General features: G+C 41.8%; 1 protein-coding gene across 4 annotated transcripts in view; it reads right to left on the bottom strand.

Moving 5' to 3' along the window:
• pcsk5b (proprotein convertase subtilisin/kexin type 5b) overlaps positions 1-13,541 on the bottom strand; it is a 98,024-nt gene that overhangs the window by 69,635 nt on the left and 14,848 nt on the right. For all 4 annotated transcript variants that reach the window (XM_030060569.1, XM_030060570.1, XM_030060571.1 and 1 more), the window contains 4 exons: positions 12,024-12,176; positions 9,151-9,294; positions 7,757-7,833; positions 542-630 (listed from right to left, as the gene is read on the bottom strand). In XM_030060569.1, the coding sequence (XP_029916429.1) occupies positions 542-630; positions 7,757-7,833; positions 9,151-9,294; positions 12,024-12,176 (463 nt within the window). The remainder of the gene's footprint in view (positions 1-541; positions 631-7,756; positions 7,834-9,150; positions 9,295-12,023; positions 12,177-13,541) is intronic.

Here is a 13,541-nt window from a genome sequence, read left to right as displayed (position 1 = left end):
GTGGACTTGCATTTAGCAAATCCATTGGTCAGTTTTGCTGTGCTGACAGATGAGTCCTTTATGCGTTCCACCAGTGTGGTTTGACAAGGTAACACACTGCAAGGATCACTGGAAGCACTAATTAACATGTTTGTCATTTAGATGATATTTTAACTTTGTTTTGCTCTGTTAGAACGACATTTCAGCGTCAACCTTTCCATGCAGGGAGCCCCAGGTCGTCGTGTCATTCGTTTTGTGTGTTACCGGTATTCGAGTATGCAACTGTTACTAGAATTTTATGCACTGCAGAGATTTGGTCAATGTATTTAAACCATGAAAGGACAAATTAAATTTGAGCAAAGGGTTTCTGAGGTCTGCTTTGACTGGTCGTATTTCGCCTCATCATCTTCCTTTATATTTGTTCATTATATGCCATTTGTGTTACCGGGTATTACGACATCAGCGAACATGTATACAGACATGACACACACTTCTACTAAAAACAAAAACATACTAAAGACTGTTAATTAACACGTTATCAAGATAAATAGCCATCACTCACCTCCTATTCTGGCATTGTAGGCAATTCCCACAATGCAATGGGAGTTGTTAGCCGCTGCAGCGACTTCGCCCGCACACCGTGTCCCATGTCTGAGGAAAGAGCAGAAATGGCCAACACATTATACAAATATAAACCTGCAGACACACACACACACATGCAAACACACCACGTGCTGCGCCTGGGTGAGAGCATGTCAGGGACACGCTTAACGCAAGCAAATGTATACACGAGCGTGACGGCACGCACAAACTACTAGATAAACACACATTGCTTTTGAAGTGGAAAGCAGGGCCACTTGCAAGTAAACACACATTTGCAGAGACTAATGTGTACATTCCTGTAGAGGTATTTCTAAACAAGATGGCTCAGCACAGTATTACAAATCTGCTAAAAACTACAAATATTTCTACAGTTGCTCCTTTCTCCCTCTTGAACTCTACAGAGGCCATCAGATGTGGCAGCTCTTTATTTCTGATGCTGTAATAGTCCACAGTCCCCAAAGACCCTTAAGACACACACACACACACACACACACACACACACACACACACACACACACCACACACACACACACACACACACACACACACACACACACACACACACACACACACACACACACACACACACACACAATGGGCTTCATTTATCAAGTGATTTAAGAACTGATATGTTTGTAAATCTTTTGTACCTGTGTTTAGACTTAAAAATTAGGATTATCAAAGTTTTCCGGCATCTGAACTCTTCATACATCCAAATAAATTTACATCTAGTTCATAGCCTGTTTAAAGGTCACAGTTTGTCTTTTACCGTAATGAAACTGGACAGGAGAAGGGCTGCTTTGAAAATACGCCAAGTTTTTCATAAATTATTACATAGCATAAAGGCATAAACTGATTTCATACAGGAATGACAATAATTTCCCCTTTTTGCCTTCTTTTGTTTGGGTGGGGGATTCTCGCCCACTGTCAGAATTTTATTTTGGTTTTCTGTGAACTGTGGGCCTCTAAAGCCATTTGAGACTGTACCAGAGATAGGGTTGCAAAGGGGTGGAAAATTTCTGGTAAATTTCCGGAAACATTCCAGAAACTTTCCATGGGAAGTTCAGCTGGGAAAGTTTGGAAATTTAGTTTTGTCATAAGCAGACATGCATGCAAACTAATGACATTTTTGACTTTGACTTATTTTGAGTAGATTTTTTTTCTCAGTCCTTCAAGATTGATGGTGGATAAATGAATAGAAATAAGCTCAATGAATAGATGAACACTCACCAGTCAGCAGCTAAATCAAACTATAACCTACATTCTTATATGAAAACTGCATTTCTGAGAAAAGTGGTTAGCAGAAAGCAGAAGAACCAGCATCACAGTGGAGCTCGCTGGCTGATAGAAAGCCTCTTAAATAGCTACTAAACACATTTTGACTTATTTTTTCCAGTTAAACTTTAATACCATAGGTGAAATATATTTATCACAGTCATATCATCAAAACCTCCTTAACTGGATGTCGTCCGTGGGCTCAGATGGAGGCCAAGCCGTGTGGAAATTCAACTGAATTTGTATTAAATCTGGTTGTTTTAACCAGGATTATGCTGCAAGACGGTTTTTCTTCAACTACATTAAGTTCCCACTTATAGGCCAACATGCAATTTTGCAAATTTCCAGATTATTACTGTAAATTCCTGTTAATTCCCATATATTCCCATTAATTCTCATGGAAAGTTTCCGACTTTGAAAATTCCTGGAATTTTGCAACCCTAACCAGAGATGAAGTGTTCTAAATACAATAAATAAACAAATAGATAAATAAATAAATCATTTTAAAAAATTGGTTGTAAACACAATATCCACTGATCAATGCCCTTTTATTTTGTGATTAGAGACAAAAAACTGCAAAGTCCTACTTGATCTGAGGTGCAGTGAGAAGTGAGGAGAGAAACCTTTGCCTACCAGTAAATCAACAGTCTGACAAAGTCTGTTCCGTTTAAGCCCATTGGTCAGGAAATAGTTTCAGCACTGTGCGTGGCATCAAATCCTCATCTGGATCAGTGCTGGACCCCAGCGTGTTATCAGTGATGGCACGATGCACTCATCGGTTTGGGAGAGCGCAGCTGCAGTTGTTTCCCGTCCTGTTGTTTCTCCACCTTTGTGTTCCTTCGGCTGGCTCTGATGCAGTTTCAGATCAAGCCACTTTCTCTTTTCTCTTCTTTTTTCACCTTTTCTTAACGTCTTGCACAGTTCAACAGCATTCAGCTGCTCTGTGATCTCTTTCCATATGTCAGCTTTTTGTGGGGCTGTAATCCCACTGCTTCTGCTGCAGAATATTTGTTTGTTTTTTCAACAGCACTGAGTATTACCTCAGGTTCTGCATCGCTGAAGGTCTTCTATTTCTCTTTTTTCAAGTCTGCTTCTGCTAAAATGCCAATTCTGGCGTGCTGACGTTATGTTGATTCATGATAATTAAGGTCCTGTTTCCGAGTGACTGAGAGTCAGACATGTGAATGCGATGGAAACTACGTGCCTCCAGACATTTGAAGGATGTGACAGCAGCTAATCCTAACCAAACACTTGAAAATTGTTTGAGGAAACTTGCCCATAATTATTTATGAATGAGGCCCATGGTTAGGACAAACATTTTTAATATTCCTCAATGCCAATGCTGCCAAAATGTAAAGATAGACTGTTCATCATTCTCAGCTCCTTCGATGCAGAGCACAAGCCTGTGCTCGCTTCAACCCATTTATGGGCGGGCAGGCAAGCGGATGGGTGTGTGTACATGCACACAGACAGACAAACACACAAACAATGTCCGTTAAAACATCTCCAAAACCCCTCAAACACTGCTGTTGTACACACTACCCAAACCCTTTCAAACACACACACACACACACACACACCAGGGTAACATTCCACCAGTAACTGCAGTGGTGACAATCGGCCTGGGTCAGCGACCAGCGTAAACAAACACGAGTATGTTTGTGTCCACCGCCTCCTCGAAAACACCACTCTCTGACTCGGCACCACATACTCATACACACACACGCGCGTGCGCACACACACACAAACACACACACACCACACCTCCTGCAGTGAACATCTGCATCGCGACACCCCCCGGAAACAGCTCTGACCGCTGCTATGGAAACCCAGCATCTAGCTATCGAAATCCCCGGGGAAGACACAGGCCAGGGAAGCACTTCAGCTGAGGAAAAAAACGAGTTTCACAGAAACTCTGCAAATTCAAATCTATTTCAAAACATGCTCAACGTTTTCAAAGCATTCTATACCAGGACATCCTGGTGTATCCGTTGGCTGCAGATTACTCCCTGTGCCAAATCTGGCCTGGCACCTTTGGGCATGTCATCCTCATCCCTCCATGGTTAACTACCAAATAAATGCCCCCACCCGAAAAATAGGTATTCTCTGCCCTGCAGTATGGTTGTCAATGTCCCAGGTAACTAAATACCAAGAAAAGTTAACACCCACAATACCAAAATACTCATCACCCCACTAGTCTGGATTGTTTTTCCACCTTAGACCCACCAGGCTGTCCCAACTTGACAAAAGGATTTCGACCAGACCTTCCTCCTATGCTACACACATTTATTTATTTCTTTTTTCAAATGTATAGCTGGTGTGCTTGTAGGTATTGATGTATGGCTGTGGATGTGTTCAGTTGTTGTCCTGTGTATTGAAATGTCACAAGAGTTTTCTGCTGCAGATCAATTTCCCCAAGGGGACAAATAAATGCATCATCATCATCATCATCAGTGCTGAAGGCAAGTATGGAATAGGTCTGGAAAACATGAAAGTACTTCACTATACAGAGTCAAGTTTCAACAAAACTATAGAGAGCTGACCTATGAGAAGCTGAGTACAAATAATGTCCTGATGGCATAATAATGTCCTCTACTGACGTGTGTTCAGGTATTTAGACTTCATGGAACATTCATCTTCAACTCTTTTCCAAAAAAATCCACTTCCAGCATGTATAAAAGCCTAGAGGAATATGCCCAGGTGAGTAATTATTTGTTCTTCACAATAAAATAAATCTTTGGATTTTTCTCACGTCGATGAAGCTCGTCCTAAAAATTAACCAGTAAAGAAAACTGGCCTGTGCGGTTCTCTTGGAGTTTCCTGTACTATCAATATTTTTGCTATTTACTTCTTTGTATAAGTGATATGATGTGGCTAAGTTTCTACTAAAAATGAAGCAGTACAAGGGGGTAAATTTAACTATTAAATCAATGCAAAGCCCTTTTATTGTAGTTAATGAGCCTTCTTTCAGGCTGCCTCAGCTCAGTCCATTTCATTCAGCTATTGCATAAAATACTCCGTCTGGCCTTCCTTTGCCATTTCCACTCTTTGTTTATGCCTGTATTTTCCATTTTCCTACACATCTGTGTCATAGCTACTCGGGGATCTCTCAACCAGAACCATACAACATCTGTAGAAAGGATAATGGTCAGAGAGAACAACACGCATGCACACGGGGATCAATGATTCACACGCAAACACCGAAACATTAAATACATAACTTTCTGAGAGTCACTCCGGCTGCAGTTCCCCTCATGAAACTCGTGTTGAGCTCACTGTGGCAAGAATCTGATATTTTCATGGCTGTCTAAACATCTAAGAGAAAGGAAAAATGGATTCCATGTGTTACATCGCTGGTCGGATAGGCCTGAAGAGCATCCAAAGCCAGAAACTGCCAGAAGACGTACCTATTTGGTTCTTTATGAAAAAGAATTATTAAAGTGTGGAATTTTAATTAGCTTTTGCTTTTATATGGTTTTCAGTTTTTAATATCTTTTCAGACCAGCAGCCAACGAGCATCTACGTCACATAAAACTGCTATTATAATTACTTATGATATCTACTGGCTGCAAGCACCGCCTCACGTCATTTTTTCACTGCACTGCTGTTCACTCTGTCTCTGTTTGTGATGAGTCCCAATTCTGCACACACACACACACCACTGACTCTCATAAGGGCACATGCCTCTGAACTTCCTGAATGCATCCATGTCGGCTATGGACACAGAAACTTGCCCTTACTGAGCTCATTTGATGCAGATGCTCGCTTGGCGCCTGCTGGAGAGGTTTATCATTTCTGGATATGTTTCAGAACGGGTTTGGTAGTTCTAGTCGTGTCTTTATTTTTTTAAATGTTTGATTTCAAATTCATTTTTACTATAGTTTCAGTTCTACTTTTTGTTAATCTTCTTTGGGGAGATATAAATTCACCAAATACAGGCAAAATAACTCTGGCAGAAACTTCCTCTCAAATAGTGGAGGTGGTCAAAAAAAAAAAAATGTTTTTCACCTAGCTCAGTCAGGTTCTAACATATGGAAATGTACAACCTCACAGGCACAAAAGGACACGACCTCAGACAAAAGAACAGCTTGTGCTTCTCAGGGGACACACACACACACACACACGCGTGTGCGCACATACACACACACACACACATACACACAGTCAGGTGAATGCAAGAACAGATATTTCATTAGCATTCATTCACTTATATTTGTGAAACACTGTTTAAGAGAGACACGTAACTCTTTTTCCCCTGTCTTTTGTCGTTTCACTAAAAAAAGTATACGCTGTTAAAAATGTAACAAATTTTCTGAGCTAAACACAATATGCAAAACTTTGCCTTCACAAGCAATACTAGCAGCAAAGAAATGAGTGTTACTGCATCCATACGCGTTGGTTCAGACAGCTGTGAGGCAGATTTAGGCCGTGATCAGATCAGACACTTTTCTTCTCCTGCTAACATGCAAAGACCAGCTGTGAGTGTTGCTACTTACATACCGAGCAAGAGCTCCAAGAGACGAGTGCCACTTACTTCAGTTGCATAGCTTTTGTAACAAAAAGTCTGACAACCTGCAAGCTTAGTGCCACCTAGTTAACCTGAAGTAACAAACGGGATAGACGTTTTATTCACAGCAACCATTTTGACATGAATAGCATGGTATGTATATGTGTGTATGTGTGTGTGTGTGTGTATATATATATATATATATGAAGTAAGTGGCACTCGTCCCTTTAAGCTCTTGCCTCGCATACGCATATACGCATATGGAATACACACACACGCAAACGTGTGTGTGTGTGTGTGTGTGCATAAAACATTAGGTTTTCATGTTCATGTGCACTTCTTGCTGGGAAACTAAAATATATGATAAACGCAGCAAATGGATGAGGCCTTACTCGCCGAGACGCTGTGTACTTCCCTTCATGCCCTGCCAATTGTTCTTCTGTGTGTGTGTGTGTGTGTGTGTGTGTGTGTCCACCTCACACCTAACACTCACATCTATTCTGCTGCCATGGGGGAAGGGACTTGAAGGCTGCATTGACCACTCTCTGAATTGCACCCATTTTTTTCCTGAGATCCTCAGACTAAAGTGAAGTGCAGTTGACAAGCAGTTTATGAGTAATCACAGAAACGCTGCACACGGAGGAGCGCCGTGAAACACAGAGGCTGGGGAAGCACAGCTCTCATGACAAACCATGTCAAGAACGAGTCCGGCCTCAGAAGGAGACCCACTCATTAAGCTGTATCTGCGGGCCTCGTGTCTCTTTAAGACAATACATTACCAGCAGGGACTGAGCCACTGCCAAGGCATTTGGGCTGTGGCAGCCAAACACACACACACACACACACACACACACACACATATACACACAGAAACACACACACTAAAAATTACTCACTAGGCCAAACTGGCACAAGACAAGTGCCTGGACAGGAGAGAGCCTCTCTTTCGCTCTCTCGCTCTCACTCACACACACACTTTCACTTACACAAACACAAACACACACACACACACATACACACATAAGTACAAGTTCTTAAACAAAAACCACAACCCACCCACAAACGTCACAATCAAATAGACTAATGTAACTCATCACACCCACAACACAATCAGGGACAGGCGAACATACTGAAACCCAGAACTACTGGTAGATATAAATCAGTAAAACACTGACACACACACACACATACACACACACACACACACACACACACTTGTACTACTGGACTTCTGAGAGTATTTCAATGAATCATACTGTAAGCTCAGAACACTAAATGTCAAATCCTAAGCCTGAACCTTAACATGCAATTATATTCGATCTTTGCACAGACAGAGCTCCTTTCTCTGCCTGTGTCCTCACACACAAACACACACGTGCTCTGGTATCTTACTTGTTCTCGTTGCTGGCATCGTAGCGAGGCATGGGATCCATATCGTTGCCATTAACATCAAAGCTGGCGTGAGAGTCCTGGAGATGACCAGCATTAAACAAAAAACAAACAAAAAAAAACAATCAATACCAAACAAGCAATATCAAAGTCTTGGAGATATAATCAGAAATTAAAAAAAAAAAAAGAAAAAGAAAATACATATGAAACTTGCAGGTGTGTGTGTGTGTGTCTGTGTGTGAGTGAGTTTCTCTAACTCAAACAGTTCACATAAGCATCACAACAGTTTTGTAAATCGAAAGCAATCAGCACTAACCCAATCTGCCGCACCGCTGGCCCTGGGCATAAACAAAGCCAGGCATTAAGAGTAGCTAATAACTGCAGAGCAGGCGCTATCAACCAGGGTGTGAATCATTTTATCTGCTCATTTGACTGATGTGCTTACCTGCTGCCTCAGGCCAAGAAAATGCTTCAACTATTTGGCCTTCCTTTGACAAACACATACCTCGGCATGCACGTACACAACCGCACGCTCATAAGTATATATACAAACATGAACGCGCATACCTGGACAAACGCACGTTTCAGGAACGCTGCACTCAAAATGTAATCCAGCTAAATGCAGGAAAAGCACCAGCGCCTATACAGAATACTAAAAACCACAGCCCTGAAGCGAATAGCTAGGCATTGGCTCAAGCCCTAAAATCCACCAATTCAAACATGGAATGTAACGATACAGGAAATCTCAGAAATGGAGAGAATAACTTGCAGAGTTAGAAATGAAGAGACACGGTGTAAAAGACCTTGGTTTAAGTGGGTGAGATATGAGGTCTATGAAACGGTCTATGAAATATCTCCGACTCAAACTAACAAAAGAGCTGACAAAATGATCGAGGCAGATCTTGGAGAACAAACAATGAATACGTTAGTGTCATGATATGCCTAAATTTTTCCTTTTCCTGGTTTTAAAGGCTTATTACAATACAGGGATGCAGTTTTCTGAACTTATTACACCTGTCTCACTGTTATTTGCCTCCACCTGCCGGATCATCATATCCACATTACTAATGATTGTTGATCCAAATTCTCGTGTCAATATCTTGTAAAAGTACCAATAGTCGTCTCCACGTACAGATGTATTCAGCATTACCAAGCCCAAATTAGTCCCTATGTCACCATTTAAATGATTATGATCCTAAATTAATAATATAAAAGTTAACATTTATAATCAGATTATGCAATCCTGGTTCTCCCACAGACAATCAAACGGGTATGCGCACATTTTTATTCACACATTCACTCCAGTAGGCCACAAACACATTAACATACTCCACAATACACACACACACACCACCACCACTCACAGCCGCCCTACACACTCATACATACACACTCACGTAGTTCTGAAGCAGGTCTGGGTGGTTCCTCTCGATGCCGTCGTCCAGGATGGTCACCACCACATCTTTACCCGTGTAGCCCCTCTTCCACGCACCCATGATGTTCATGTCGGACTGGCAGTTATGGACGTCGTCGTTACAGTGCTGGAGAGCGGCAGGGGAGAGAGACGGGAGGTGAAGAGGAGCGGAAGGCAGGAGGAGAACAAAGAAGAAGCAGCACGAGCAGAAGAGTTGGCGAGGGGGAGCCAGAAAGGAAGAGACCGATGACAGAGGAGAGCGGAGGAGGAAATAGAAACAAATGGAAGAAAGAGAGACAGACCGTTAAGGATCTTTGAGAGGCGATAAAGGTGATGAGAGGTTGTCAGTGTGTATACAAGACATCTTTTTTTTCTCTTTGACTTGCAGTGTGCATGAGTATGACATTTTCTTATACCACCCTAGAGCCCCATGACACGGCACATATCAATATTCATGGGTCACGTCATGATGACACTCCATAGCAACCTACTCCATAACACCACAGCAGACTAATAAAATATACAGCATTTCATGATAGCTTATGTGTGACACTGACACAAAATGATTAAAAAGTCCCATTCTAATTTATAAAATACAAAATTAGCACAGCACACTCACTTAACACGGCACCAAAAAAATAGATGTCATAACATCATATGAAAATAAAGTGCATACATATTGATACAAGAGGCCAGACAATCAATGCAATATTGCAAATAACATCGTGATACTCGGCTGTGCTGAGTTTTTTGCACAACTATACCCGGTTCACAGTGACAGACACACTAGTCGGAGACTCTTGAAAGTCCCAATCAAGTCTCAAGTGTTTCATCTCGAGCTCAAGTTCAGCCTGTCCTTGCTCTCAAATGGTCACATTAGCTTTACACTGCTCTCTTATTTCTTATTTGAAGAGCAGGCACTGGTTAAATAAAATGATAATGTAACATAATTAAGTGATTAGGCAGGAAAGGGCTCACAATCTTTTAATGTGTTATACTACGCTGGATAGGGGAAAAAAAAATACAATGAAGGCGCTGCTTTTTCAAACTGCGACACAAACATCTCATGACTATGTCCGGAAGCAGTTTTGGCTTTACATCACTCTCTCCTCCTGCCCTCTCCCTCTCTGGTCCGCAGTCTGGGTGCCAAGGTCCTAACTCAGACTCATCTGGCTCTCAGTCAGTGACGGTGCATGTAAACAAGGCCGATAATAATGCAGGTATTGTGCTACAGCTGACCTATCCGGGCATGTTTTCACGTGTCCGATGAAGTTTGCCGTTGTTGATCCAGTGTCCCGCATTGTGATACTGCAGGCTTTAAAAAAAAAAAAAAAACAGTCCTTTTATTGGGCCAACAGACTTGGCCAGATGTATCATTACAAAATGCACTGCAGCTGATGTCATGCTGCTGTGTTTTTGTCCGTGAATCCGAGTGATATTTAAATACATCACGGTCACACACAACCAAAAACATGAAGACTTTCTTAAACAAGGCACCAGTGTCATGTTTCCACCTTTCACAAGCGTTTTTTACTGGTCGCTAAACTAGAGTCGAGTCTGAGGTCAATTTGTGATTTAATTGTGTCTCCAGGGCAACTCACAAAGCTGTTTTCATCAACATCTACAACAATGTATTTTGAATATCAACCGTGATAGCAGAGATACTGAAAAAGCATGTTTTGTGACAAAATTATGAGTATTCTCAAAATTCTCCCCTTGCCCTACATCAGAGAACTGAATTTAGCTTTCAGCAAATACACTTTGGAAATACACTCACTCCATCTCAGCACTGGTATCTAATTGCCGATGTAAATATTCCATACATTGTTGTGTACGCATTGTTCATAATCAGCAGGAAGACAAAGAGCTGTGCTGTATTAGATAGTATGAGTTTTTAGATACGTATAAATGAGTGAGGGAAAAAAAAACAAACTGAATAACCCCTGAATAGAATAGTTCAAAGAAATACGTGTCAGTACATATAAAAGCAAATTCTGAAAACACACACACAGGTTCAGAGAGTTCTGTCCAAAAGTTGGAAAAATATGTTTAGAACCTTTGGTCAAAGTATAAGGTGTTATCAGTACTAAGTTAACAATTGACAGAGCTGGAGACACACACACACACACACACACACACACACACACACACAAATACATGACTAAAGGAGCAGTGATCTGAGGTTAAATGCAGTCACTCATGATAAGCCAGCCAATTTCAGCAGTGTGGATTTGAAAGGGCTGAATTCCCTGTGTGTGTGTGTGTGTGTGTGTGTGTGTGTGTGTCGTGTACAGCGCTAGCTGTGCAGGAAAACACAGACAGAGAAATCCTTCTTGTTGTGAGCGTATCCCACTGACTAAAAGTTACTATCTAAACAGTGAATGTCTCCTCTTGACCCTCAACTGGCTCTTTTTGAAACCGAGGACTGTCAAAAATTTCATCACCGTGGACTATTTTCCTCATCACTCCATCCAATTACACACACACACACACACACACACACAAATCCCTAAGCTCCACTGACCCAGCAGTAATCAGGACGATGTCACGGCCTCTACTGACCTTTGACCTGCAACCTGGATAAATGGATTGGCAAAGAATAGCATACAATAGCCTGGAACTGAATAGATGAACGTGGCATAGAAGAGAATAAATTGTATGTGGGCTCAGTTTTGCCATTGTTCATCTGTTAGAACAGATAACACACAAACAAGCGCACGGACACACACTAAAGGAAGGAGTGTCAGCGTTAACGGCTTCGATTTGAGATCATCTGCTCCACTTTGTGTTTCTGCGTGAGTGAGAGAGCGAGAGGGAACGTCATCCCTCTTTGTCTGGAGTGTATGGTGTACTCACGATGTACCACATACTGCTCCACTTGGCATCGTTAAAGAAGATGTTGTTCTGGGCCGAGCTGCTGTAGGCGGGGCTTGACAAGGAAAGGGGCGGGGCCGGTTTGTAATCCCTCTTGATCCTCCTCTTCACCACCTGCTGCTGTATCCACTCCACCTGAAACACACACACACAAGCAGACAGGAGACACAAGAAACTGAGTACGAGAGCAATAATGCTAACAATGCATATTTACTCTGCAGGAAAACACATCGTCACTGGTGTGCAGGCCAACAGGAAGTATTCCTTAAGGGATGCATTCAAGGATGTGTTGAAATATCAATAAATGGCGGCGTGTGGCAGAAAAACCCAGGATCTCCTTTAGAAATAACGATACAGCATCTTCAGAAAAGATCAAGAAGGAAAATGAAATTCCTCAGTTATGCCAGTGAGCAGGTTTCTTCTCCCTCATCTCTCACACACTCATAAAGATATAAACCATCCCAGGAGAATGGATATTGCTAATATGCAGATCCACTCTACCACTAAACAGAGTCATAGCAGTACAAAGCAGCATAGGGGAATTACACTCGTTTTGCCTTGGGTGAGCCACGAAGCCTGATGATACAATTTTTTAACGTCAGAGGAAACACTGTGTAACAGAATTATGTTTTTTCTGCTTCAGCAGGTAAAACAAAAAGATAAACTTGAAGGTGCATAGCTTGGAGGGTAAATTCAGCCAAATGGGTGATCAGTAAATTACAGTTTTTGCACAATTTTCCCCACAAGTTTTGTTTCTGACACGCAGAAACAAATCACAGCACGCAAAGTATGGAAATCTGCACACCAGAATCTTGGTAACTTATTTTTATTGATTCTTCTCTGCATTTACAGAAATTCTGCTGCAGATAACATTTTCCTCTCTCTCTGTAGGGGCCTCTGTTTCTCTGACGTGCAACATGGACAGGCAATACACACATACACACGCACTGAAGACATAAATGTCTCCCAGGTAACATCAATCTCTCAAATGTTAAGGACTCGCTTCAAGGCGCGAGGCATTCCTTGGCAGGAATCTCGCTTCCCTTTGAGTTGGAATTTTCCGATTTCAAAATCGACATAGCTGGATCTGAACAAGAGGGCCGGACCAGCTCGCTTGGCCCTGGTCACCTCTTCTTAAAAACTCTGAAATCTTGTGTTTAGTCTAGCTGAAGCACTGCAACCTTCATCTGTCTGAGAGGACCACGTGAGCAGTGAACATGCAATAACGAAGATGACGACACAAAATTGACATTTGTGAATGTGCGTACAGCACACACACACAGAGGGAGTGTGTGTAACGCTATATAATACCAAGCCTGAAAAACAGTGTTACTCTAACATATTGGATTTTAGACCTACTCAAACTCATGTATATACACAGATACCAGAGAAGTGACACAGTTCACACAAGCTCAATTAGCATCTCATTCTTCTTTACACTGCAGGAACGGAAGATGTTTGGAAAAGGAAAATAGTCCGAAAAACATACAAGTGTTTATC

This window comes from Myripristis murdjan, chromosome 9 (assembly GCF_902150065.1).
Source record: "Myripristis murdjan chromosome 9, fMyrMur1.1, whole genome shotgun sequence".
NCBI lineage: Eukaryota > Metazoa > Chordata > Actinopteri > Holocentriformes > Holocentridae > Myripristis > Myripristis murdjan.
Note: the sequence above shows the minus strand (reverse complement) of the source record. Positions and strands in the feature narration are given on the sequence as shown.